This window comes from Rhinopithecus roxellana, chromosome 5 (genome assembly GCF_007565055.1).
Source record: "Rhinopithecus roxellana isolate Shanxi Qingling chromosome 5, ASM756505v1, whole genome shotgun sequence".
In the NCBI taxonomy this organism is placed as follows: Eukaryota; Metazoa; Chordata; class Mammalia; order Primates; family Cercopithecidae; genus Rhinopithecus; species Rhinopithecus roxellana.
This window is the reverse complement of record NC_044553.1, coordinates 62,309,198-62,333,294: the sequence shown is the minus strand read 5'-3', so window position 1 is coordinate 62,333,294 and position 24,097 is coordinate 62,309,198. Positions and strand designations below refer to the sequence as shown.

At 39.0% G+C, this 24,097-nt stretch overlaps 1 gene segment (V, D, J or C); it reads left to right on the top strand.

Moving 5' to 3' along the window:
* The first annotated feature begins 9,395 nt into the window (after nt 1-9,395).
* LOC104656295 lies at nt 9,396-10,206 on the top strand. The segment is given in 2 exon segments: nt 9,396-9,608; nt 9,782-10,206. Coding segments are annotated over 2 exon segments (360 nt in total).
* The last annotated feature ends 13,891 nt before the right edge of the window (nt 10,207-24,097 follow it).

Below are 24,097 nucleotides of genomic sequence, written 5' to 3'. Positions count from 1 at the left end.
TTTGAGATTCTTTTATGTCACTTCTTTTATCAATGGTTCACTCACCTTTACTCCTGAGTAGAATTGCATTGCGTGGCTATACCACAGTTTGTTTTTCCAACGTATAAGCACATGATTGTCAAAACAAAGTAAAGTATAGGCAACTAACTAAAAGATGCATGGAACGACAACGACAACAGCACAGAAATAAATGCTGCTATGCCTAAAATCTAATATGTGATAAAAAGGAGAGTATAAATCAATAAAGTAGGCAGATTTAAACCAAGTATTTTGAAGTTATTAAATAGATAAATGGGGCAAAAAAATCTAACTAGACCCCTCACCTCACTTAATACAGCATAGGTAATTAAGAAGAACAATTACATTATTAAATCAGTTGTGACATGATCTCCTTTTAGAAAGATTATTTAGCAGTGATGTGAAGGATAAATAGAAATAGTAATCACTGAATTCTGGATGCCAAAGCAAGGAGAGTATGGTAGCATTAGGAGCATGAGTTAATAAAAACAAGGCAATGAGAATGGAAAGGAAAGGGAAACTACCAGAGATTTCAAAATTCCAGAGGAAGAAATGATAGGGCCTCATATTTTTCTAACTGCAATTTAATTGAAGCAATCCCTTAACTTTTTTCCAGGCTTGTCTTCAGGTGACAGAGACTTGTAATTTTTTTTGGAAAAACACTTTACTAGGAGACTAGGATTCAAGCTGTAAACCTTGTTTAATCACAAACTTTATGATCTTAGATTAGTTGTGTAATCTTCTGGACTTTTGCTTTCTCTCCTGCAAAGGTCAACTCTAAGACTTCTTTCAACTTCAGATTTTTTGGATAATAATTTATTATCTTGAATCACATCTCCAATTGGGCCTAAGACAACAGGCCAATTCAGTGGGAAATTAAAATAGTAAGTGAGTTGTATGGACTAACTACCATGCATAGAGTCCTGGTGAAGAAGGTGCTATAATTTAGATTAGAAGTCTTCTTTGCACACCGTGTTTTCTCTTAATGATGAAGGAAGCTGTGCAGAGAGGGTTACAGGGTACTAATTTGCTTCTGCTCTGCTGGGTCGAATGGCACTCAAGAGGTTGATTGTTTATAATCAAACACACACAAGTTCTGGAAGCAAGAAGACTAGAGTTTGGTTACTTTTGACAAGTTACAGGTCAGTAGAGACTGCCTCTTAAGAAGACCTAGAGGAAAATGCAACTTTTTAATTAATCCCCTGTGTTTCTCTGGTCATGCCATTATCATAGATAAGACCAAGGGATGCCTCTGGTGATTCATTAGAACTCTTACGCTCACTGATTACTCTTTGGTCTCTAAATGCTTCTCTGTGGTAAGAAGAGTATTTAACAAAGGAAGCTGGCTTTCCCCAGAGGACCTTATTAAAACTGTTGCGGTTTTGAAGTGATTAGCATGTAAATTAATTAATGTGGTCAATGAACCAAGCTATGTACACAGAGAATATCTAGGAGGCAGAGAATCATACAGTCTAGTCATACTCAGGAGGAAACTGTTTAGCATTCAGAGGTGAATTCTGGAAGAAAGATGAAAAAGGAACTCAGAATTACTGCTCTGATTTTGGAAACACTAAACAAGAAATGACAGAAGATTAGAAAATCTTTGTAGAGTTTGTACATGTTGCTTTAGAATAGATTCCTGGAGCAAAAGTAGAAACGGCTTACCATTAGAGCAAGCAGGTTAGCTCAAAAGGCTATGCTAAGCTACCTTTGCACACCTGGTGACACCACTTCCTGTTTGCAGTCTGCAAATATCATCAACTCCCTTATACGTGACACTTGTTGTATTTCAGAGGCAGATTAATCTTATTCTACTGTATAGAATAGATTGGGGGTGGAGAGAGCTAGCTGATTTAAACTCTAGGTGAATGTTAGAAACAAATACTAAAATTGAAAGTCAGAAAGAGAGGCAGGTTTTGTGTGAAAAGAAGTTAGATTTTGACTTCTTTAATAATAAGATCTCTTGAGTAAAGAAAACTAATATTCTCTTAGGAGTTCATCAGTTTCCTTTGCAGTCCCAACTCACTAGGGATGTCAGAGTTAGGGTCATCATAACATTCTTTGTGAGTTACAGTTAGTTATAGCATGTTTGCATTTACTGATTTTTATGAGATAAAGTTGCTTTACTACTATTTGCCTAAAAATTGTAATGGAAATTAAAATCTATGGGTCTGTGATGTGAATAGTTCTCCTGGGGTGGGACAGTACACACTTGCATGACTATAGGCAAAACCATGTCAGATTAGATATTTATTCAAAAACAAATGGCTCATCTACTTCCCTAAAATTTGTCTTTGAAATGACTACCAAAGACACAGGTAGGACTGATTGAGAAAGGGCAGAAATTAAAGGTCTGAAAATGGAACCTTAGGGAATTCTTATGAAAAGAGAGAAAAGTCGAGAAAGAAGAATAAAAAGATGTAGTCTGGGAAGTATTAGGCAAATCAGGCTTGAGAAATATTGTGAAAGTTTTAAGCAATGTTCCCTTATAATTGCAAAATGGGAAGTATTGTCTCCTTTCATGTTTTGGAAGAGTTTGTGAAGGATTGGGGCTAATTCTTTAAACATCTGATACAATTCACTAGTGAAGCTTCCTAAGCCTGGACTTGACTTTGCGGAATATTTTTTGTTTACTTATTTGATCTTGTTATAGATCTGTTTGGATTTTCTATTTCTTCTTGAGTCAGTTCTGGTACTTTGCATCTTTCTAAGCATTTGTCTTCTCATCCAGATTATCCAATTTGTTGGCATATGTCATTGCTATTCATAGCATTCCCTTATAATCATTTTTATTTCCGTAAAATTGGTAGTAATGTTTCTATTCCTGATTTTAGTCATTTCGGTGTTTTTTTTATTGGTTAATTTAGCATGACAAAAACTTTGTCAATTTTCTTGATCTTTTCAAAGAAGACATTTTTGGTTTAATTTGTTTTTCTCTATTGCTTTTATAATCTCTATTTCATTTATCTCCACTTTAGTCTTTATTATTTCCTTACTTCTTTTTGCTTTAGGTTTAGTTTGCTCCTTTATTTTTAGTTTAAGGTAAACAGATGATTAATTTAATATTTTTTCTTTTTATAATTTGGTGTTTATAAATTTCCCTTTAAGCAGTGCTTTAGCTGCATATCATAAGTTTTGCTATGGATTTTTTGGGTGTGTTTTTGTTTCCTTTAATCTCAAATTATTTTTCTATTTCACTCGTGATTTCTTCTTTGAGTCATTGTTTATTTAGGAGTGTGTTGTTTAATTTTCACATATTTGTGAATTTCCCAAATTTCCTTTTTAACTTTTAATTTAATTTCATTATGGTAGGAGAAAATTATATAGTTTTAATCCTTTTAAATTTGTTAATTTTTTATTTGGTTCTTTTGTTACAATTTCTATCTCTTCATTGGTATTTTGTAGTTAGTGAGACATAATTCTTATATTCTCTTAGTTCCTTATTTGTGATTTTTAAAAGTTCTTTGAACATGTTTAAAATAGCTGATTTAAAGTCTTTGCCTCATAATTTCAATATCTAGCTTCCTTAAACTTTCCTTTTTTTGTTTGACTTTTCTGTAGACCATATCTTCTTGTTTCTTTGCATGTTTTATCTTTTTTTTTGTTGAAAACTGGATATGGATATTTTATTTTACTTTTGCATTGAAACATTTTATTCATTTATTTATCTTTAAAATTTTATCATTTTTTGAGAGATATTAATATTTCAAATAAAGTGGCAACTCTGGAAATGTCACTTACTCCCTCGGTGTTTGTTGCTGCTGCTTGTTATTGTGTTTGCTATCAGTTTGTTTACTGACTTTCCTGAACACATTTGTAAAGTCTGTATTCTTTGTCATGTGTGGCCATTAAAGTCTCTGCTTGTTTAGCTTAATGGTCAGCTAATGATTGGACAGAGATTTCCTTAAGTGTCTGGAACCAGTAGTTCTCTTATCCTTCACTGATGGGCTTTGTATATGGGTTTCACTGGACTTTCAATATTTAGCCAGGCGGTTTGCAACTCTGCCTTAGCCTTCACTTCTTGCTATCACAGAGTTTCAAGGTAGGTCTTAGGTGAGATATTAGGTACTTCTTAAATCTTTCCTACGTCTTCAAATGGCCTTTGGCATGTATATAGCCTTCTGTGTGCTTGTGCTTTCTAGAGTTTCGGAATATGTTGGAGTTTTTCAGAGCCCCCTATGGACATTTCATTATTGAGCTTTTCCTTTAAGTGTATTGGTCAGTTTCTTGTTTGTTCCACTATTATCATCTCCTCAGGCAGTGGCAATGTTAAATAATTGGTGCTTATTGTTTTCCACCCCCTCCCCTCCAGAAAGGTTGTTTGCAATGAGAAAGTTCTGAATAAGATAAACAGAGGCAAGTCTTGCCAATGGAAGTTGCAGGAATGTGCCAGACAGGTCAAATAATAACAATTCTCTGAGAACTATGTTTTTGAGGAGCTCCAAACCAGCTTTGCCCTCTCTAGTAGCTTCAAGGCTGCTGTTTCTCACCATGTGGCAGTGCTGTGGTTTTCAAGGCTATTGGAGAGCTGGGGAGAGGAAGAAGAGAACAGGGCAAATGTAAACACCACAGAGTTGCTGCTCACTGTTCTTATCTAGATACAGCCAGTTTTCCTGAGTAAACGCTTCTTGAATTACTGCAAGTCTTTTGTTAATTTCCAGAGTTCAGAAAAAGTTATTTATTTATTTATTTGTTTTTGAGATAGAGTCTCACTCTGTCACCCAGGCTGGAGTGCAGTGGCACGATCTTGGCTCACTGCAAAGTATGTCTCCTGGGTTCAGGTGATTCTCATGCTTCAGCCTCCTGAGTAGCTGAAATTACAGGCGTGTGCCACCATGCCCAGCTAAATTTTGTATTTTTGGTAGAGAGAGGGTTTCACCATGTTGCGAAGCTGGTCCCGAATTCCTGACCTCAAGTGATCTGCCTGCCTGCCTCAGCCTCCCAAAATGCGGGGTTTATAGGCATGAGCCACTGTGCTTGGCCAGAATAAGTCATTTTGACAATTATTTTTGGTGTTGTCATTGCCTTTGGTTTTTTATCGTTATGCTGCTATTCTCACTGACCTCACTCATGCTATTCTGTCAGGCCTCAATCAATTTTCTTCACAGAGCACAGTCTCTTCATCATTTCCCACAAAATCCAATTACAGCAAGTAATTATTTTTCAGTAGACTTTATTGAAGTCTATTTGAATAACTGACAGATAAAGTCCCATTTTTGTTGTATGTTACCTTTTGCCATCTTGGGGGGTTTTACCATTTTTTCCTTTATTTATCTCCCACACTATCCCCAGATACCTCTCCCTGTAATATTAAGCCTATTCTTTCTTCTTTGAATCCTACTTGGTGTTATTTTCTTCTCTAATCACTGTCCTAAACCAGTGAAGTTCTCTTAGAACTTTGGAGGAATTCAAATGAATTAGAATTATATCTTGTTATAAATATTGCATTTAAGTCCCAGGTATGTTGGATATAGATCATTTCAAAATGTCTTTTCAAGCTAAACGATGACATTTTGGGTGGCTGCTGTTTGTGAAACTACCAAGATCTCCATCCTCCTTATTTCTTTCTTTGTCTCTCTCCACCTGAATTAATTTTTCTCCTTTCATAGATGAGACCTATTTTTTTTGTAACTTGGGGAGAGGAGAGAAAATTTGGATGAGTAAAGAGGTTAAGGTGAAGAGATGAGAAAATACTGGAGCAGGAAGGCATACCATCTGTTCTCCACTTGTCTCCTCATACTGATTTTGAGCCCCCTGTGGAGACAGAATTTTGGAGATAGAAGTGGATTGAAATACGTTCAAAAGGAACTTTGTGGGATGTGCAGAAAATACATACTCTTTTCCAGCACTAATGGACATTCTAAAATATTGGGCATGTATTAGGTTACAAAGGAAGCTTCAATAATGCAGACATCGTAGCTGCATTCTCTTTTTGGTCAGAAGCAAGACAGGGATAGCCACTATCAGCACTACTCTTCGTTATTTTCCTCCAGTAGTATGTTTGCAGATATATTCTTTAGTGTATACATCAGATGATATCGTTTGGATATTTGTCCCCACTCAAATGTTGAAATTTAATCCCCAGTGCTGTAGGTGGGGCCTGATGGGATGTATTTGGATCATAGGGGCAGATCCCTCATGGCTTAGGGCTGTCTTTGTGATAATGAGTTCTTGTGAGGTCTGGTCATTTAAAAGTGTGTGGTATCCCCCACCCGCAATTTGCTCCTTCTTTCACCATGTTACATGCCTGCTGCTCCTTTGCCTTCTACCATGACTGTAAGCTTCCTGAGGTCTCCCTAGAGGCTGATCAGATGCCAACACTTTACTTCCTGTAAAGCCTGCAGAACTGTGAGCCAGTCAAACCTCTTTTCTTTGTAAGTTATCCAGTCTCAGGTATTTCTTTATAGCAATGAAAGAATAGCTAATACAGTAGGGACTATGCTTCGCACTTTCCGGGCAGCAATGGAAGGGCTTTGTATATTCAGTACAGAGTGTACTTGTTGTTGGTTGAGTGAATTTGTAGTGTTAAGGTGAGTAGTGTGAGATTTGATTGATTAGAGATTTCCCTGTGCCGTGTTTAGACATTGTTTTTGGCTGTACAGCATTGAATTCTCACTGCCTATCTCTGCTGGAGAGTCTGTGATCTACTTAATGTATCTTAATATCTTTCTTTTCTGCTTAAATTAGCTAAGTAGATTTTATTAAATTACATCTGAATATTTGACTGACAAAAAGAGGATCTTGCTAAAGCTAAGATAGTAAAAATAGTATAGTAGTATTGCAGACAGAAACAACAAGATGAATATAAAACTCAGGAAGTTCAATGGGTAACTTTGTGAATCAAGTTCATAGGTAACTCTAATATGATAATCATGATGCCACAAATCTGTAGGGAATGCTGGATTATTTAGTAGATTGTGCTATTAAAACTGTCCTGCTCTATGGAGAAAAATAAAGTAGTTGGGTCTTCCACAGATGTAAATTTTAGATGAATTAAAACCTAAATGTAAAAGACAAATCTAGAAAGATAATAAACACAGTGTGGGGAAATGTATTTGTGGCTTTGGGGTGAAGAATGATTTCTAAATCAAAATCCCTAAGGCTCAATTAAGTGAAAAAAAATGATAATGTTGATTCCTTCAAAATTAAGGACTTCCATTAAAAAAAGGACACCATAGACAAAGCTAATAGACTGGAACCATATTAGGAAAAGATACTTGTGATTTTGGATACAGCCAAAAATTAATGTATGAGAAATTCTTATGATTTACTGAGAAAAACTAGAGGACTAATTTTAAAGTGTGCAATCCTTTGTATAGATAATATGGGAAAGGGAAATACAAACAGCTCAATTTGACTAATAATCAGAGTAATGCAATTTGAGATTCTACACTCAGTAGATTGGTAAAAGTAGACAGTTTTATAATACTAAGTGTTGTTGAGGTTATGGAAAGACTGGAATGCTCATGCACTGCTGGTAGAAGTGTAAGTGGCTGTAGCTACTTTCAATCATTACCGTAGTGAAATCAAGCATGTGTATGTACTATGATTGAACAATCTTTGCTGGGGACATACCCTAGAGAAATTCTCACATAGTTAATAGGTGAAATGTAAAAAAAAAGTTAATTGCTGTGTTTGCAGGAGTTACAGGCATAATTCCATCACTAGAGGATTGCGTAAGTAAGTGTGGTGCATGCTGAAATACTGTGTAGTAGCTACTTTGAACCAAAAGTACATAACCAGCATCTAAAAAGAGTTTTAGATTATCTATAGCTCTGTACTACTTGGCTTCAGTGAGAAGCTGCTTGAAGGCTTAATCAGCTTACTTGGAAAATTGTATTCATTTTGTGTTCCGCTCTGTGTTTTGGTGGTCAGAAATTTCAGAGCTCGAATTAATCATAGTAGCGATCTTAGTCCTTCCACTAAATATATCCATGTACACTTCCCTTTGATTTTTCTACCCTCATTTTAGAGGCATTTTGGAATTCTGTATTTTATTTGGAAGCTTTTTGAGGTCATAAATATAAATACAAGGTTTCTGTTGGACCTAAATGATCATCTTATTATTATGTTTTATATTTTTAGACAGAGTCTTGCTCTGTTGCCCAGGTTGGAGTGAAGTGGTGCTATCTCGGCTCACTGCAACCTCTGCCTCCCGGGGTCAAGTGATTCTCCTGCCTCAGCCTCCCGAGTAGCTGGGATCACAGGCGCCTGCCACCATGCCCAGGTAATTTATATATTTTTAGTAGAGACGGCGTTTCACCATGTTGGCCAGGCTGGTCTTGAGCTCTTGACCTCAGGTGATCCACTCACCTTGGCCTCCCAAAGTGCTGGGATTATGGGCTCGAGCCACTGCTCCTGGCTCATCTTATCATTATTAAGGACTCTCTCATTAAGAAAAGAGAAAAGATTAGGAAAGAAACAGATTTTCTCTCACCTAGAAGACTATTTAAGAAAGCAAAGGGGATTCATAAAGCAACCATCCAAAGAGAAGTGTGTTACTCCATGAAGGTATATGTTTAATAGCCACTCACCTGAATAAAGAACATCTTTTAGTAATCAGAAGGCTTTTCCAAAAGGCAATTATTTCATCTGGATAGCCTTCATATTCCTATGGAAATTGAATAAGGATAAATAGTTTGAACAAAAGCAAAGGACACGAAATCTCTAGAAGATATGAGAAGATGTGAACACTTGTCTTAGGGGGTGCATGGAAAAATTATTTTTCATGAGTTCCCATGTAGTCCACTAGGTGGCGGAGGTTACATAAAAACCCTACAGTATAATAAACACCGAATTGCTACAAACTGTTTCCTCTTCTTTTTCAAGTAAAATCCCAAGGAAACCTGTACAGTATAATAAAAGCTGGAGACAGAACTTTGTAGTAAGCCCTATATTAATAACAATAACAGTGTCAAGTTGCAAAATGAGGACAGGTACTATACCAAAAGAGATTATCTCCAAATGCAGTTTTTGCTTCTTTTGTTTACAGAAAAAGTACAACTGATGTTTTTTTCCCATATTTGTTCCAAAGATCACCCTGAATGCAAGGAGTCAAATTTTGATCAGCATATTTACACAGTAACTTTTGTACCTTAAAAAAATTCATTTCTCATCTACTGCGGCTACTAATATTTCATGCTAATTATTTTAAACACATTAGCAGGTCATCATGTCATATGTGATGGGATTTAGCATACTTTTTGTGTGAATATATCACTTTAATTTGTATAATGGAGCAGTGCCCCATTAATTATGTGACTCCTTCTAATACCCTTAGAGAAGAAAGGAAGCTCCTTGAATACTAAATTTGCACAACCACAGTGACCTTATAAAGGGTGCATTCCCTTTTAAGATTAATTTGTCAGAACAAAGCACAGTGAAGTCATTACTATGCAGCCTCACAACTGTAGCAACCCTTCTAAAGGTTGTAGATTCTGGCTGATGATGTCACTGACACAAAGAAAAAAATGCAAAACAGATAGTCTTAAATAAGCTTTCTGGTGAGACCAACTGCATTTTGGCCATGGCTCTGCAGGGCACTCTGGGGACAGTGTGGCTGGGACTTCTCCTCAACTCTCTGTGGAATGGTGAGTAGGCTCCTTCACGATTTGGTTTTGTAAAAGTGTAGGAAATTGTTTTAAAATTTGGACTCATTTTTAATAGAAAAACAGAGAAGTCAGATCTAATATTCACTGTACCTAAGGGGCAATCAACAAACCAAATAGTACCATTAAAGTGACAGCCCTCTTTGTTTTCTTAGTTGCAGAAAGCAAGGACCAAGTGTTTCAGCCTTCCACAGTGGCATCTTCGGAGGGAGCCATGGTGGAAATCTTCTGTAATCACTCTGTGTCCAATGCTTACAACTTCTTCTGGTACCTTCACTTCCCGGGATGTGCACCAAGACTCCTTGTTAAGGGCTCAAAGCCTTCTCAGCAGGGACGATACAACATGACCTATGAACGATTCTCTTCATCGCTGCTCATCCTCCAGGTGCGGGAGGCAGATGCTGCTGTTTACTACTGTGCTGTGGAGGACACAGAGGCAGGGAACCCATGAAGAGCTGAACAGAAACAGAGATCACAGCCTTTGCAGGAGGCAAAACAGACGAGCAATAACTTTTTCTTCCTTAATTCAGTGTTACCCAAGCTTTTTCATTTGGTATTCTACTAGGAAAAAAAATCAAGTCCAGACACACACTATATATTAACAAATGTCTATAAAAATATGCTTTTAATTTTTTTTTTTGAGACAGGGTCTTGCTCTGTCACCCACGCTGGAGTGCAGTGGCATGATCATAGCTCATTGTAGCCTTGAACTCCAGGGCTCAAGGGTAGCTGGGACTCAGCCTTCTGAGTAGGTGAGACTATAGGCATGTGCCACCATGCCCAGTGAATTTTCCTCCTTTTTGTAGACATGAGTTCTCTCTGTGTTGTCCAGACTGGTCTCAAACCCCTGGCTTCAAGTGATCCTCCTGCTTCGGTCTCCAAAAGTGTTAGAATTACGGGTGTGAGTCAATGCACCTGGCCCAGAAAATATGCTTTTAAATGGTGATTATTTCAAACAGTCTTCTTGATATCTGAAACACTTTTGACTCATTTTTTTGAGATCTGATTAGATTATTTTTGCTTTTCCCTCATAAAATGACTGATGATGAACTTGCGAGAGTAGTAAGAGGCAGGTCAACTCTTCCATTTTCTTTTCTTTTTAAAAAATTCAGACAGGCCGGACTGCAGTGGCATGATCATAGCTCACTGTGGCCTTGAACTCCTGGCCTCCAGTGATCCTCCTGCCTTGACCTCCCAAAGCACTGGGATTATAGGTGTGAGCCACCAGGGTCAGTCAACTCTTTCATTTTCTCATTGCTGTCTGTGCTTATCTTTTAAACACTGTCTGCTAGCTTCAGTTTCTTTGCAGCAATACTTTCAGAACATGCCCATTTTGTAAAGGGTGGTTTAGTTAACATTGGATGATGTAATAAGAAGTGAGAAAGGAGTGAATGAGTGAGTGGCTGCTACCTACAGCCCTGCATTTGGAACCTCAATCCTTGCCTCAGGATACTTTGCTTATAATCTAGCGTACAGTCCCGTTGAGGGGGCCAGTCAGTGAGTATATGAAATATTAGTAAAACTGAATCTCCTTCACAATATTTAAACTGAAAACAAATGCAAATGGAAGTATTTGTACTTATTGCAATGCATTCTTCCCACACCCCTGTTAATTAGCTTGGTCCTCCCATCCCAGATGTGTCCCTCCCACTTTAGAGACCAATGCCTTAGGGTAGCCCAGTGGTTCTTAATATATTTTATCCTCCTAGATCAGAAGTTTTGTGAAAATTGGATTTGTTTTCTTGTGGGGCCATATTCTAGATAAACTCCATCAGGGTTTTTAGGGGTGGGACCCAGAAGTCTCTATTTTCCATAAAGCTCTGCTGGTGATTTTTTTGCTCAGCCAGGTTTGATCTGGGAATTTCAGATTTTGGACCCCAGGTGTTTGAGTCCATTCTCAAGCTGCTATAAAGAAATACCCAAGACTGGGTAATTTATAAAGAAAAGAGGTTTAATTGACTCACAGTTCTGCATGGCTGGGAAGGTCTCAGGAAACTTACAATCATGACAGAAGGCAAAGGGGAAGAAAGGCACCTTCTTCACAGGGCAGCAAGAAGGCGAAGTGCCAGCAGGGGAAATGCCAGACATGTACAAAACCATCAGATCTTGTGAGAACTCATTCACTATCATGAGAACAGCATGGGGGAAACCATCTCCATGATTCAATTACCTCCCACCGGGTCCCTCCCACAACATGTGGGGATTATTACAATTCAAGGTGAGATTTGGATGGGGATACAGAGCCAAACCATACTACCAGGTCTCCAGGCTTTAACCACTATTCTCTACTTCCTTTCAGGCAGAATTTTAGTAACAGAGGAGGGCTTCAGGAAGTGAATCATACAGTGCAATTGCTTGCTTACACAGTAGACTTTCAGCAAATGTTGACATTTGGAATAAAAAGTGAAGGGCAAGATGGGCATGATGGCTTACACCTGTAATCCCAACATTTGGGAAGCTGAGGTGGGAGGATCCCTTGAGCCCAGGAGTTCGAGACCAGCCTAGTCAACGTAGTAAAACCCTGTCTCTATAAAAAACAGAAAAAATTAGCTTGGTGTGTTGGCATGTGCCTGTAGTCCCAGCTACTTGGGAGGCTAAGGTGGGAGGATCGCTTGAGCCAGGGAGGTTAAGGCTGCAGTGAGCCATGAGGGCACCATTGCACTCCAGCCTGGGTAACAGCAAAACCCTGTCTCGATTAAAAGAAAAAGAGTGGCCAGGTGCTGTGGATCATGCCTATAATCCCAGCACTTTGGGAGGCTAAGGCAGGTGGATCGCTTGAACTCAGGAGTTCGATACCAGCCTGGTCTGTACCCAAAATACTAAAAATTAGCTAGGAGTGGTGTGCACCTGCGGTCCCAGCTACTTGGGAGGCTGAGGTGGGAGGATGGCTTGAGCCTGGGTGGTGGAGGTTGCAGTGAGCCAAGATGGCACCACTGCACTCCAGCCGGGCATCAGAGTGAGACCCTATTAAAAAAAAAAAGAAAAAAGGTGAAGAGCAGATTGCTGATGACAGAAGAAAAAAGACATTTTAGTAAAGTCAATTGTCATGAAACTTTGCCAAGGTGTCATAAGATTGACTTTTAAATGCAAATTTTTAATAACATCCAAATATTTCCATTGGATATAAGTGTAAATTGGTATGCTTGTGCTTGTATTACTTCGTTAGGCATATTATATTTTGGGCTGTTGCTTGCTTAAAAGTGTGTTAATCTTATTTATTTTATTTTATTTCTTTATTTTTTCTGAGACGGAGTCTTGCTCTTGTCGCCCAAGCTGGAGGGCAGTGGCGCAATCTGGGCTCACTGCAACCTCCGCCTCCCGGCTTCAAGCAATTCTCCTGCCTCAGCCTCCCAAGTAGCTGGGATTACAGGCACGTGCCACCATGCCCAGCTAATTTGTATTTTTGGTAGAGACGGGGTTTAACCGTATTGGACAGACTGGTCTCAAACTCCTGACCTCAAGTGATCTGCCTGCCTCAGCCTCCCAAAGCGTAATTAAAAAATCTTATTTTTTAATCAAATGAAATTCTTGAGAAGAGGAAGCATATGTGACCCTTCTTTAAGGTTGTCCTGCACAGTTCTGTGTGCACTGTAGTGGCTCAATAAATTATGAACACGGGTGTGACCTCATTGCTTTGGCAAGAGGGACCAGAGACAGAAAATTCCCTTTGGTTATATGAGGAAGTTCTTTTGAGTTCACAAAGGAGTCTGTACATGTGGTATATTGAAAACCCTACCTTTTACTCTGGTGTTTTGATTCTGTAATTCAAACCGTCAACAACTAGTCTTCTACCAGATTTTTTCCAGCTCACATGGAGAACTCTAAAGGCATTATTATCCAAAGGGGAAAATGGAAAAAGAGAGTGAAATAAGAGGAAAATGCAGTTGATGCATTTTTCTTACAACAAAGAGAGCAGCCATGAAGTCCCACTCTTAAAGGTATAACATTATGAAGCTCCCCAATGGTGACAAGGACAGAAACATCCACAGGAGAATTTTTTTTTTTTTTAACTCCCAAGCCTGGGAATTCGTATATATAAATCGAAAGGTATCTGTGTCTGTCACTGGCTCCATGAGAAATCTGAAGGACTTGCCATGGCTTGCTACTGTGTCCTACACCATCTGACTTCACTGTTAGTTTTTTTTTTTTTTTTTTTTTTTTTTTTTTTTTTTTTGACAGGGCCATGAAAACCACCTATGGTAATCGTCTGTACCTTCTGAAAATCATGGCGCCACAGAGAATGGCTGGTATTTGGAAGACTGTGTTGCTTTCATTTTCTTCGAAGGATTAGCATTGTGGGTTGAATTATGTTCCCTACCCCTTGCCCCCAACAAGGATTTTTTTTCGAGTAGGTGACATGGGTAAGTCCTAGTCCTCAGTGCCTCAAAATGCAACCTTATTTGGAAATAGAATATTTATAGTGGTGATAAAATTAAAGTGAACTCAATAGGATGAGACTTAAGCCAATACTGACTGATGTCCTTATAAAAAAGGGAGATCTGAACACAGAGACAGACATGCACAGAGGGAAGACAATGTGGAGAGGCACAGGGAGAAGATATAAAAAATGTAGTATTTTTCAGAGGTTTGAGATAGCGTGGATATGGTTGGGACAAGAATACAGCAATAAACTGTGTGGGGAGATTGAAAGTCAGATGTGAATTGAAATGTTTTGCAGATGCTTGTGTAGATAGATAATGATCTCAAGGTCCAGTTTACATTTATTTTCCCTGTGATATCTTGGAACTACATAAATTGCCTAGAAATTAGGTGTAATCTCAGGAAAAGGTAGGAAAACTCTGGTTTGACTGAGATTTGGTTTCTGATACCTGGTAGAACATAGCTTTAAATAGAAATTAAATATAGTTATGAAGAATAAAAGTTTTTCTTGCCCTCCTTGAGCATCTACTTTTGTGTATTGAAATTATACCCCTTACAGATGATTTAAAACTTTGCTTTCTTCGAAACGTATGAAATGATGATGATTTTGGTGAAAGGGATAATACTGTCTTAAACCACATAAGGGGAAGACACTGTCAACAGGACTCTCATGGATGAATAGCATTCCCTTTGGACTCAGTTTTGAACACCTGAACAATAAAATAGAAGATTTAAAAAATACACATAAACACTCACTAATTCATCTGTAACATCTTTTGCATGATCTTTGTTCTAGTATTTAACTGAATTTTTCCATGGATAATCTTCTATAGCCATTTTCTCTCCTACTGTTCTACATTCTTTTACCAGATTATCTCAAAATGTATCTCTGATTTTATTATTCCATAAATAAAGTCCTTCAGGCTTTTACATTTTATATATAAGAAAGAAACAAAAACAAAGACAGCAAATCTAAATAGAGGTACCCTCTTCTTAGTAAAGCTGTCATATTACGAACCCAATGAAACTTCTGCTTTACTTTCTGCTGCTACATCCCCTATCCCTTTGGGTCACCAAATAAGTTTACTCTCTAGCCTGTAAGACCTGTTGGCATTATCTCCTGTGTGAGTCTTATCAGATTATTTTCTCTGCCTGAAATGCCCTCTTTCTCCCTTTATTCAGATTCTAGCCCAACCTCTATAACTTCTTCAACTGAGGACTCTCTCCCTTGTCTGTGCCGCTATAGTATAATGATCCCCAAAGTGTTTGACTGTGTGCTATTATCAGTCAAATATGTTACTCCTCCAACATATGCTTATTTATATGCTCATGGTTTATGATCGTGTGTATAACAAACAAAAATAGAAATTAGGAAAGTTTGAGATAAATATAATACTAAATGTTATGATTTTCTTTTTGCATGTAGGGGGATCATCTTGTGTAATACATCCATGTCCCTTTTACAAGATGAACTAACTAGACTAACTTGGTCTTTAACTAGTTGGCTAAATTTCTTAAACTTTGTGAAACCCTTTCTTCTCTCATTTGCAAGAAATATCTGTAATGATTTTTCTATTAATATAATTCTTGCACATTTTACTTCAGATTGTTAGTAGTTTTTCCCCTAAGTGTTCATCTACCAAAATGGATGGTAAGTTTCTTGAGGGCAAGGATTATGTCTTGTTCCTCTGTTTATTTCTCAATGCAAATGGTATCTTACATTTAACAGGCACTGAAAAGTGATTTGTGAGGATCAACGGATTCACAGGGTTTTCTCCTGGAATTGTCAGAATGCCAAGGCAGTTCTTAAGTAGATCCCTGGATGAGGAAGCCTCTCTGCAAAGGACAACCATTTGTGATGAATGAAGGGAAACAGAGCTCTTACTGCATTGCATATAAGATGGCCTCTCATTACTTGGATTTCTGGTAGCTCTGTGTACTTATTTAAAGTTTCAATCATCTGACAGTTATTTATTGGGTAGCTATAATTTGCCAAACACATTTTTTTCCCTTTATTCTTGTCCCATAAAACAAAACAAAACACCCATTCTCAGAGCTTCTCTACAACAGAAAGACACCAAACGAAATATAAAAAAGCGTGAATCTCAGGAGAAGAAGTTCTGAAAGACAATCTAGACCATCTGCGCATGTGATGCTTGATTTTCTCAACAGCATCACATCAAGGGAATTGCCAATATTTTCACAACAGCTTCTTGCAGGAGGGTTCTTGCGGCTCCCATATTGTCCATTCAAACTCCAGGTAGCTGTGAGCTGAAAAGCAATTATGCTTTATGTTGAGGAAACATCTGTGTTCCTGTGACTTCTACACCTTTGGGAATCTAAAACAGTTCACATCTCTCCTTTACACATTTTGAACCAGATACAACATTTCCATTGAGTAGTTTTTTTCCATATTAAATACTTGCAAGTGGCGAGGTGTGGTGGATCATGCCTATAATCCCAGCACTTTGGGAGGCTAAAGGCAGGTGGATTGCTTGAGCTCAGGAGTTTGACACCAGCCTGATCTGTACCCAAAATACTAAAAATTAGCTAGGAGTGGTGTGCACCTGCAGTCCCAACTACTTGGGAGGCTGGGGTGGGAGTAGGCTTGAGCCAGGGTGGCAGAGGTTGCAGTGAGCCAAGATGGCACCACTGCACTCCAGCCTGGGCGTCAGAGTGAGACCCTGTTAAAAAAAAAAAAAAAGAAAAAAGGTGAAGAGCAGATTGCTGATGACAGAAGAAAAAAGACATTTTAGTGATATCAATTGTCATGAAACTTTGCCAAGATGTTATAAGATTGATTTTTAAATGCAAATTTTTAATAACATCCAAATATTTCCACTGGATATAAGTGTAAATTGGTATGCTTGTGCTTGTATTACTTCGTTAGGCATATTATATTTTGGGCTGTTGCTTGCTTAAAAGTGTGTTAATCTTATTTATTTTATTTTATTTCTTTATTTTTTCTGAGACTGGAGTCTTGCTCTTGTCGCCCAAGCTGGAGGGCAGTGGCACAATCTGGCCTCACTGCAACCTCTGCCTCCCGGCTTCAAGCAGTTCTCCTGCCTCATCCTCCCAAGTAGCTGGGATTACAGGCATGTGCCACCATGCCCAGCTAATTTGTATTTTTGGTAAAGACGGGGTTTAACTATGTTAGACAGACTGGTCTCAAACTCCTGACCTCAAGTGATCTGCCTGCCTCAGCCTCCCAAAGTGTTGGGATTACAGGCGTGAGCCACCACGCCTGGCCTAATCTTATTTTTTAATCAAATGAAATTCTTGAGAAGAGGAAGCATACGTGACCCTTCTTTTTTTTTTTTTTTTTTTTTTTTTTTTTTTTTTTTTTTTTTTTTTTTTTTTTTTTTTGAGGCGGAGTCTCGCTCTGTCACCCAGGCTGGAGTGCAGTGGCCGGATCTCGGCTCACTGCAAACTCTGCCTGCCGGGTTCACGCCATTCTCCTGCCTCAGCCTCCCAAGTAACTGGGACTACAGGGGCCCGCCACCTTGTCCGGCTAGTTTTTTGTATTTTTCAGTAGAGACGGGGTTTCACTGTGTTAGCCAGGATGGTTTCGATCTCCTGACCTCGTGATCCGCCTGTCTTGGCCTCCCAAAGTGCCGGGATTACAGGCTTGAGCCACAGCGCCCAGCCACGTGACCCTTCTTTAAGGTTGTCCTGCACAGTTCTGTGTACACTGTAGTGCCACAGCTCCTGTTGGGTCTACCCAGAATACGGTCAAGAAGAGGTATTTAGACTCTAAAGGGTCATGTCTCCTTTGGCCTGTGATTAGTTACAGGTGTCCTGAGATTAGGGTAACTGCATCTTCTCGCATCCCTTTGGGCCTAGGAGTGGTGAAATCTGGCTGTTATTAGCCCCAGGTGCTTCACCTTCCCTTGTAGTTTTCCCTAAATTTTGCACATACATTTAAAAATATTCATTTTGTTAAGCTTTTTTTCAACAGTTTTCTCGAGGTGATTGCCAGGACCCTCAAAAAGACAACACTAACGCTCATTTTAGGCTTGAGGCAGAGAGAGAAGAAAGAAGAAATTAACTATATGTTTCCATTTATGACAAGTCTTTCTGGAACTTGAAGATTATTGTTTAAAGACACCTTACCAATTCCAAAGGAAAACATTATTATATGGCTAAGTTTTCAATTATTAAAGTATGAGATCCTTAGCAAACCTTTTAGAAAGAATTACGTTCTACTTTTTTTCTGATTCAAAGCAGAGATTTTTCATCCTTTCCTCAGAATATATATTGAACATTATTTGCACAGTATTCAAAAGAAACAGAAGACAAATCAGATACATGCTTTTTACATTAAAATTAAAATCTATCAAAGAATTACTGTGTTGCTATTGTGGCCTTTTTTTAGTATAAAACTTTAGCATGTCCTCCCTTTCCAATGAGCCCCTTTTCACCATCATAATATATCAAGTTTAGTTAACCATACATTTTTTACTGACTATGTACTTCATTTGAAGTCTGTTTTAAGTAGCCTCTGCATGTGTAAAGCACCTATTTTTCAACCCCTTCTCAGAGTTTCATTTTTTGTTTTATATCTACTGTTTAATATGACAAATGCTCCAAAAATATTTATAAAACCTTTTCTTACTTTTCTCTCTCTAAAAATGTTTAAAGAGAAGGTTCAAGTTTCTTTCTGCATTAAAGATCATTATGGGATGGGCTCCTAATAGGCCCAACCTAGAGAAAAATCTGAGTTATTGTTTGGCCAAAGAGGTTTACACAGAAGCCAGCTCTGAATTACTTCTAATGAGAAGAGCAAGGCTCCTGTTTTCGCTTGTCATTTATCTTCTCTTGCCTTACTCTTTTCTCCTATTTCGCTTTTTCTTATCTCTCGTTCAAAATTTTTCTCTCCCTCTTGATGCCAAGCTATATTTTCCTTTCCTTTTCTGTGCATTTTCCCATCCTATTTCCCTTCTTTCTGTCTCTACATTAATAGAGCACAAATCATTTACAGCTTGGTCCACTCACCCTGAATCTTTTCCACTTTGATACACAAACTTCTATTTCTTCTCCTTTGAACCCCTGATTTGCTCCCTATGTCCCTCATGGAGCGTGTAACCACCCAAAGTTTGGCCCAGGGATAAGGCCAGGAAGCACCAGCTACTTGAGAGTAAAGTCGCTGATCCTACGTGTGGGCTCTAGGGGGCGATGCAGTGTAAGGTCTGTCCTGGTACAGGAGGAGCAGCAGTCTTGCTCCCCACAGAGCTTTGAGTAGCTGGACCAAAAGAGTGCTCCACAGAGAGAAGATATCGGTGCCGGGAAACAACAGTGCCCTGAGGAAGGGCCATTTCTAGAAGCCCCGTGCTGACACAGGGGTGCTAGTTCCTCTTCAAGAGCCCACTTTCTGGGGTGGGGCAATATCTCCAGCAGAGGTGGACTGGAAAGGACCCCCCTACCCCGCCCGCCGTAAGCTTAGCTGGAGCCATGGCCTCTGCACGCATCTCGACGCTTGCGATGCTCTTCACATTGAGTGAGTAATATCCCCTTACCATTTTCCACTCGCATGATCCACTTACATGCTCTTCAGCAGCTTCACTGATGCAGCTTGGATTAATTTACAGGTGGGCTGAGAACTCAGCCAGAAGATCAGGTCACGGTCGCTGAAGGGAATCCTCTGACTGTGAAATGCACCTATTCAGTCTCTGGAAACCCTTATCTTTTTTGGTATGTTCAATACCCCAAACAAGGCCTCCAGTTCCTTCTGAAATACATCACAGGGGACAACCTGGTTAAAGGCAGCTATGGCTTTGAAGCTGAATTTAACAAGAGCCAAACCTCTTTCCACCTGAAGAAACCATCTGCCCTTGTGAGCGACTCCGCTTTGTACTTCTGTGCTGTGAGAGACACACTGATAGGGGCTGCAGGGGGAGCAGAACACAAACTTTGAGTCTAGTAAAACCCATTTTCTTGAAGCCTTTGTTCCTCCACGAGAGTGGTGTGGTTCCAGGATATGTCACTTATTATAGTTAAACTACAGTTTAAAACCATAGAATTTGCTCATTCAGCAGGTGTTTATTGAGTCCTGATGTGCCAGGTACTGGGCTAAGCACCGGTCATAAAAAGGTGAAAGAAGTGTAAAACAAATAGAAAAAAACATAGGGGAAAATTACCATGACATTGGTCTGGGCAAGGAGTTCCTTCCTTCTTTATTTCCTTTCCCTTCCTTCCTTCCTTCTTCCTTCCTTCCTTCCTTCCTTCCTTCCTTCCTTCCTTCCTTCCTTCCTTCCTTCCTTCCTTCCTTTTCTTTCTCTCTCTCTCTCTCTCTCTCTCTTTCTTTCTTTCTTCTTTCCTTTTTTCTTTCTTTCTGAAAAGGGGTTTATTTTCAACAGACATTTATTTTTATACCAAGGTGAAATGTCATCATCATCATAATTTTGCAATGTTACATACCCAGTTGAGACCATTAAAAAAATTAGGTTCATGGGATACATGTCCAAATTTGTTACGAAAGCATATTGTGTGATTCTGTGGTTTGGGCATCTATTGATCCTGCCACCCAAAGAGCGAACATAGTACTCAGGGGAGAGCTTTTCATCTCTTGTGAGCAAGGAATTTTCAGATATGACCCCAAAAGCACAGGCAACATAAGCAAAATTAGACAAAAGGTACTATATTAAACTAAAAAGCTTCTGCACAGCAAAAGAAACAATAAACAGAGTGAAGAGAAAGCCTATGGAATGGGAGAAAATATTTGCAAACTCTACATCTGATAAGGGGTTAATATTCAAAATGTTTGAGAAGCTCACATACCAAAAGCACCCAAATAACCTGATTAAAAAATAAGCCAAGGACCTGAATAGCCATTTCTCAAATGAAGACATACAAATGGCTGAGAGGTATATAAAAAATACTCAACATAAGTAATCATCAGGAAGGTGAAAATTAAGACCACAATTAGGTATCACCTCACAACCTATTAGGTTGGCTATTATCAAAAAGACAAAAGATAACAACCATTGGTGAGAAGGTGAAGAGAAGGGAACTCTTCCACACTGTTGGTGACAATGTAAATTCCATAGCGTGCAGCCATTATGGAAAACAGTAGGGAGGTTTCTCAAAACACCAAAAATAGAACTACTATATGATCCAGCAGTCTCACTACTGGGCATATATCCAAAGAAAATGAAATCAGTATGTTAAAGAGATGTCTGCACTCCCATGTTTATTGCAGCACTATTCACAATAACCAAGATATGGAGTCAACCTAAGCGCCCATCCTTGGACGAATGGGTAAAGAAAACATGGCATATATACACAATGGAATACTATTCAGTCTTAAAAAAGGAAGAAATCCTGCCATTTGTGATGACACAGTTGAACCTGGAGGACATTATGTCAAGTGAAATAAACCAGACACAGAAAGACAAATACCACATAATCTCACTTATTTGTGTAATAAAAAAGTTGAATTTATCGAAGCAGAGTAGAATTGTGGTTACCAGAGGCTTGTGAGGGGAATGGAAAGGGACTGGAGAGATGTTGGTTAAATGATACAAAATTTTAATTAGATAGGAAGAATAAGTTCAAGAGATCTATTGTAATGGTGACTATAGCTAATAGTAATGTCTTTGCAACAGAAATTTCTTTTTCTTTTCTTTCTTTTTTTTTTTTTTGAGACAGAGTCTTGCCCTGTTACCCAGGCTGGACTGCAGTGGAGTAATCTCAGCTCACTGCACCCTCCGCATCCCAGGTTCAAGCTATTCTTCTGCCTCGGCCTCCCAAGTAGCTGAGATTACAGGCACCTGCCACTACCCCCAGCTAGTTTTTTGTATTTTTAGTACAGACAGGGTTTCACATGTTGGCCAGACTGGTCTCCAACTCCTGACCTTGTGATTCACCTGCCTCAGCCTCCCAAAGTGCTGGGATTACAGGCGTGAGCCACCACACCCAGCTGCAACAGAAATTTCTAAAAATTGCTGAAAGTAGATTTTAAGTGTTCTTACCACAAAAACATATGTATGTGAGGTACTGCATATGTTAATTAGCTTGATTTAGCCATTCCACAATATACACATATTTCAAAACATTATGTTGTATACCATATATATATATATATATATATATATATATATATACACACACAATTTTATTTGTCAATTTATAAAAGAATTGAAAGAAGCTGTCCTTGATCCCTATGTGTCAGGTGTGATTCCAAACATTAATGAATGCATTTAATTCTCACAAGTATTATCATCAGCTTCACTTTACAGATGAAGAAGCAAAGTCACAGACTGTATCTTGCTCAAGTCACAAAGTTAATAACTGCTAAATTGCAACCCAGGCAGTCTGTCTCTAGGGCACACGGTCCAACCACTCCACTCCTCTGCCAGTCTATAGGCTTCTTGAGGCAAGAGACTGATTTTGGTGATGATGTAGCCCTAACTCCAGAAAGGGTTGCTGTCAAAAAAGGGTTGGTTATATGAATGAACAATAAACTGACACTCTAAACGGTTTGGTGTGTGCCAAGACAGAGAATTCAAAAAATGCTCTATGAGATGAGGATATAGGAATAGCTTGGCTGTGAAAGAAGACAGAAGAAGTCTGTAATGGGAGGAGAGTTTGAATCAAGGAAGGGTGTAAACGTGTAGTTCTTATAAGGATAGTTGCTTACAGTTCCTATGTTCACATCTTACGTATGCTCTTGAGAGGAGCTGGACTTAATGCACCTTTCTTTCTTTATCTTTCCCCAAGTTCGAGTGTCCTGGGAAGGGCTCTGTTTGACTCAGTGTGAGTTAAGTGGCTCTTCCTTGGACTAATCAGTGGTGGCCATGGGTGCAGGCTGCTTGGATTAGCCCAGCTTGGGTTCCACCTTTGGTGGCTGGGGGTGGGAGTGAGGATTCTGCAGGTTAGCAGCTCTGTTTTGAACTACATGGTTAAAAGGAGTATGTCCCCAAATAAATTAATTTTTACACAGGGATCTACATCTGTTTATTTTTTCCCCCAAATGGATAGACAGTAGTTCTTATACCACCTCCTGAAAAATTCACTTTTGCCCCGTAGACTTGAAATACCACATTTATAGTACATTAAATTCCTACATATACCTAGATCTACTTTTGAACTCTTGATTTTTATAGTTTTATGCTAGAATGTGCTGCTTCAGGGAGATTCACTCTGCAGCCTTTGGTTTGTACCTTGTGATTTACTGGCCTTCTTTTCCTATCCCTCAATCCATCACATACCCTAAGGAGCCTTATACACGAGGATGTGGACATGTTAGCCCACATGTCTACAGTCTAGGCAAACAGTGATCTTTTGGCCACCCATTGGGCCTAGAGTTGTGTACACAGGTGGGATATCTGCTTCTGGGAAGATAATCCTTGAGAGAGGCCCATGCAGATCTTAAAAGTGGGTTTGGGGATGTTTGTGCAGGGAATTCTGAAATCCTGGGTACCCAGAATATGGTCAAGAAGAGGTATTTAGACTCTAAAGGGTCATGTCTTCTGTGTCCAGTGATTTTCTCATGGGGAAGGGATAGGAACACCTGAATGATGGCTGGGGTGGAGGCACAGAACTCTGAGCAGGGACATCACTTGCTCAGGTCTAGGGGTGGCAGTGTTCTGTACCATTATTGCCAAAATACATTTGAGTTCATGAAACCATGGTATCTGTTTTAGATTTAGGTACACAGGTGCCATAACTCTAGGTGAGCTCTCAGCCACCATCATTGTTTCACTCCAAAGGAAGTTCATGTCCATAGGAATATTTTTAGCACATTACACCATTAACCTGGCTGTGTGGCCTCTTTCTGCCTTTGATACTTATAAATACATTTTATGCAAGTCCTGCAAAGGAAAGAAGTCTTTTTATACAATTATCACTTATTTATTCAGTTAGCTATTCACTTATTCACTCAATGATTATTTGTGGAGTTTCGACTATGTGCCCGGCCGGCATCGTTATCATCCCTGCGGATGCAGTGGTGAACAGATCTTTCCCTCCAGTCATTCCCCAGGCTGCACACATGTTGATATCATTTCCCTACCCAAATAGAACTACTTCTTAGTCAAAGAGATACAACTCTCAAGATATTTGCTTCTCAAGAAAATTCTCCAAGGTTAAGC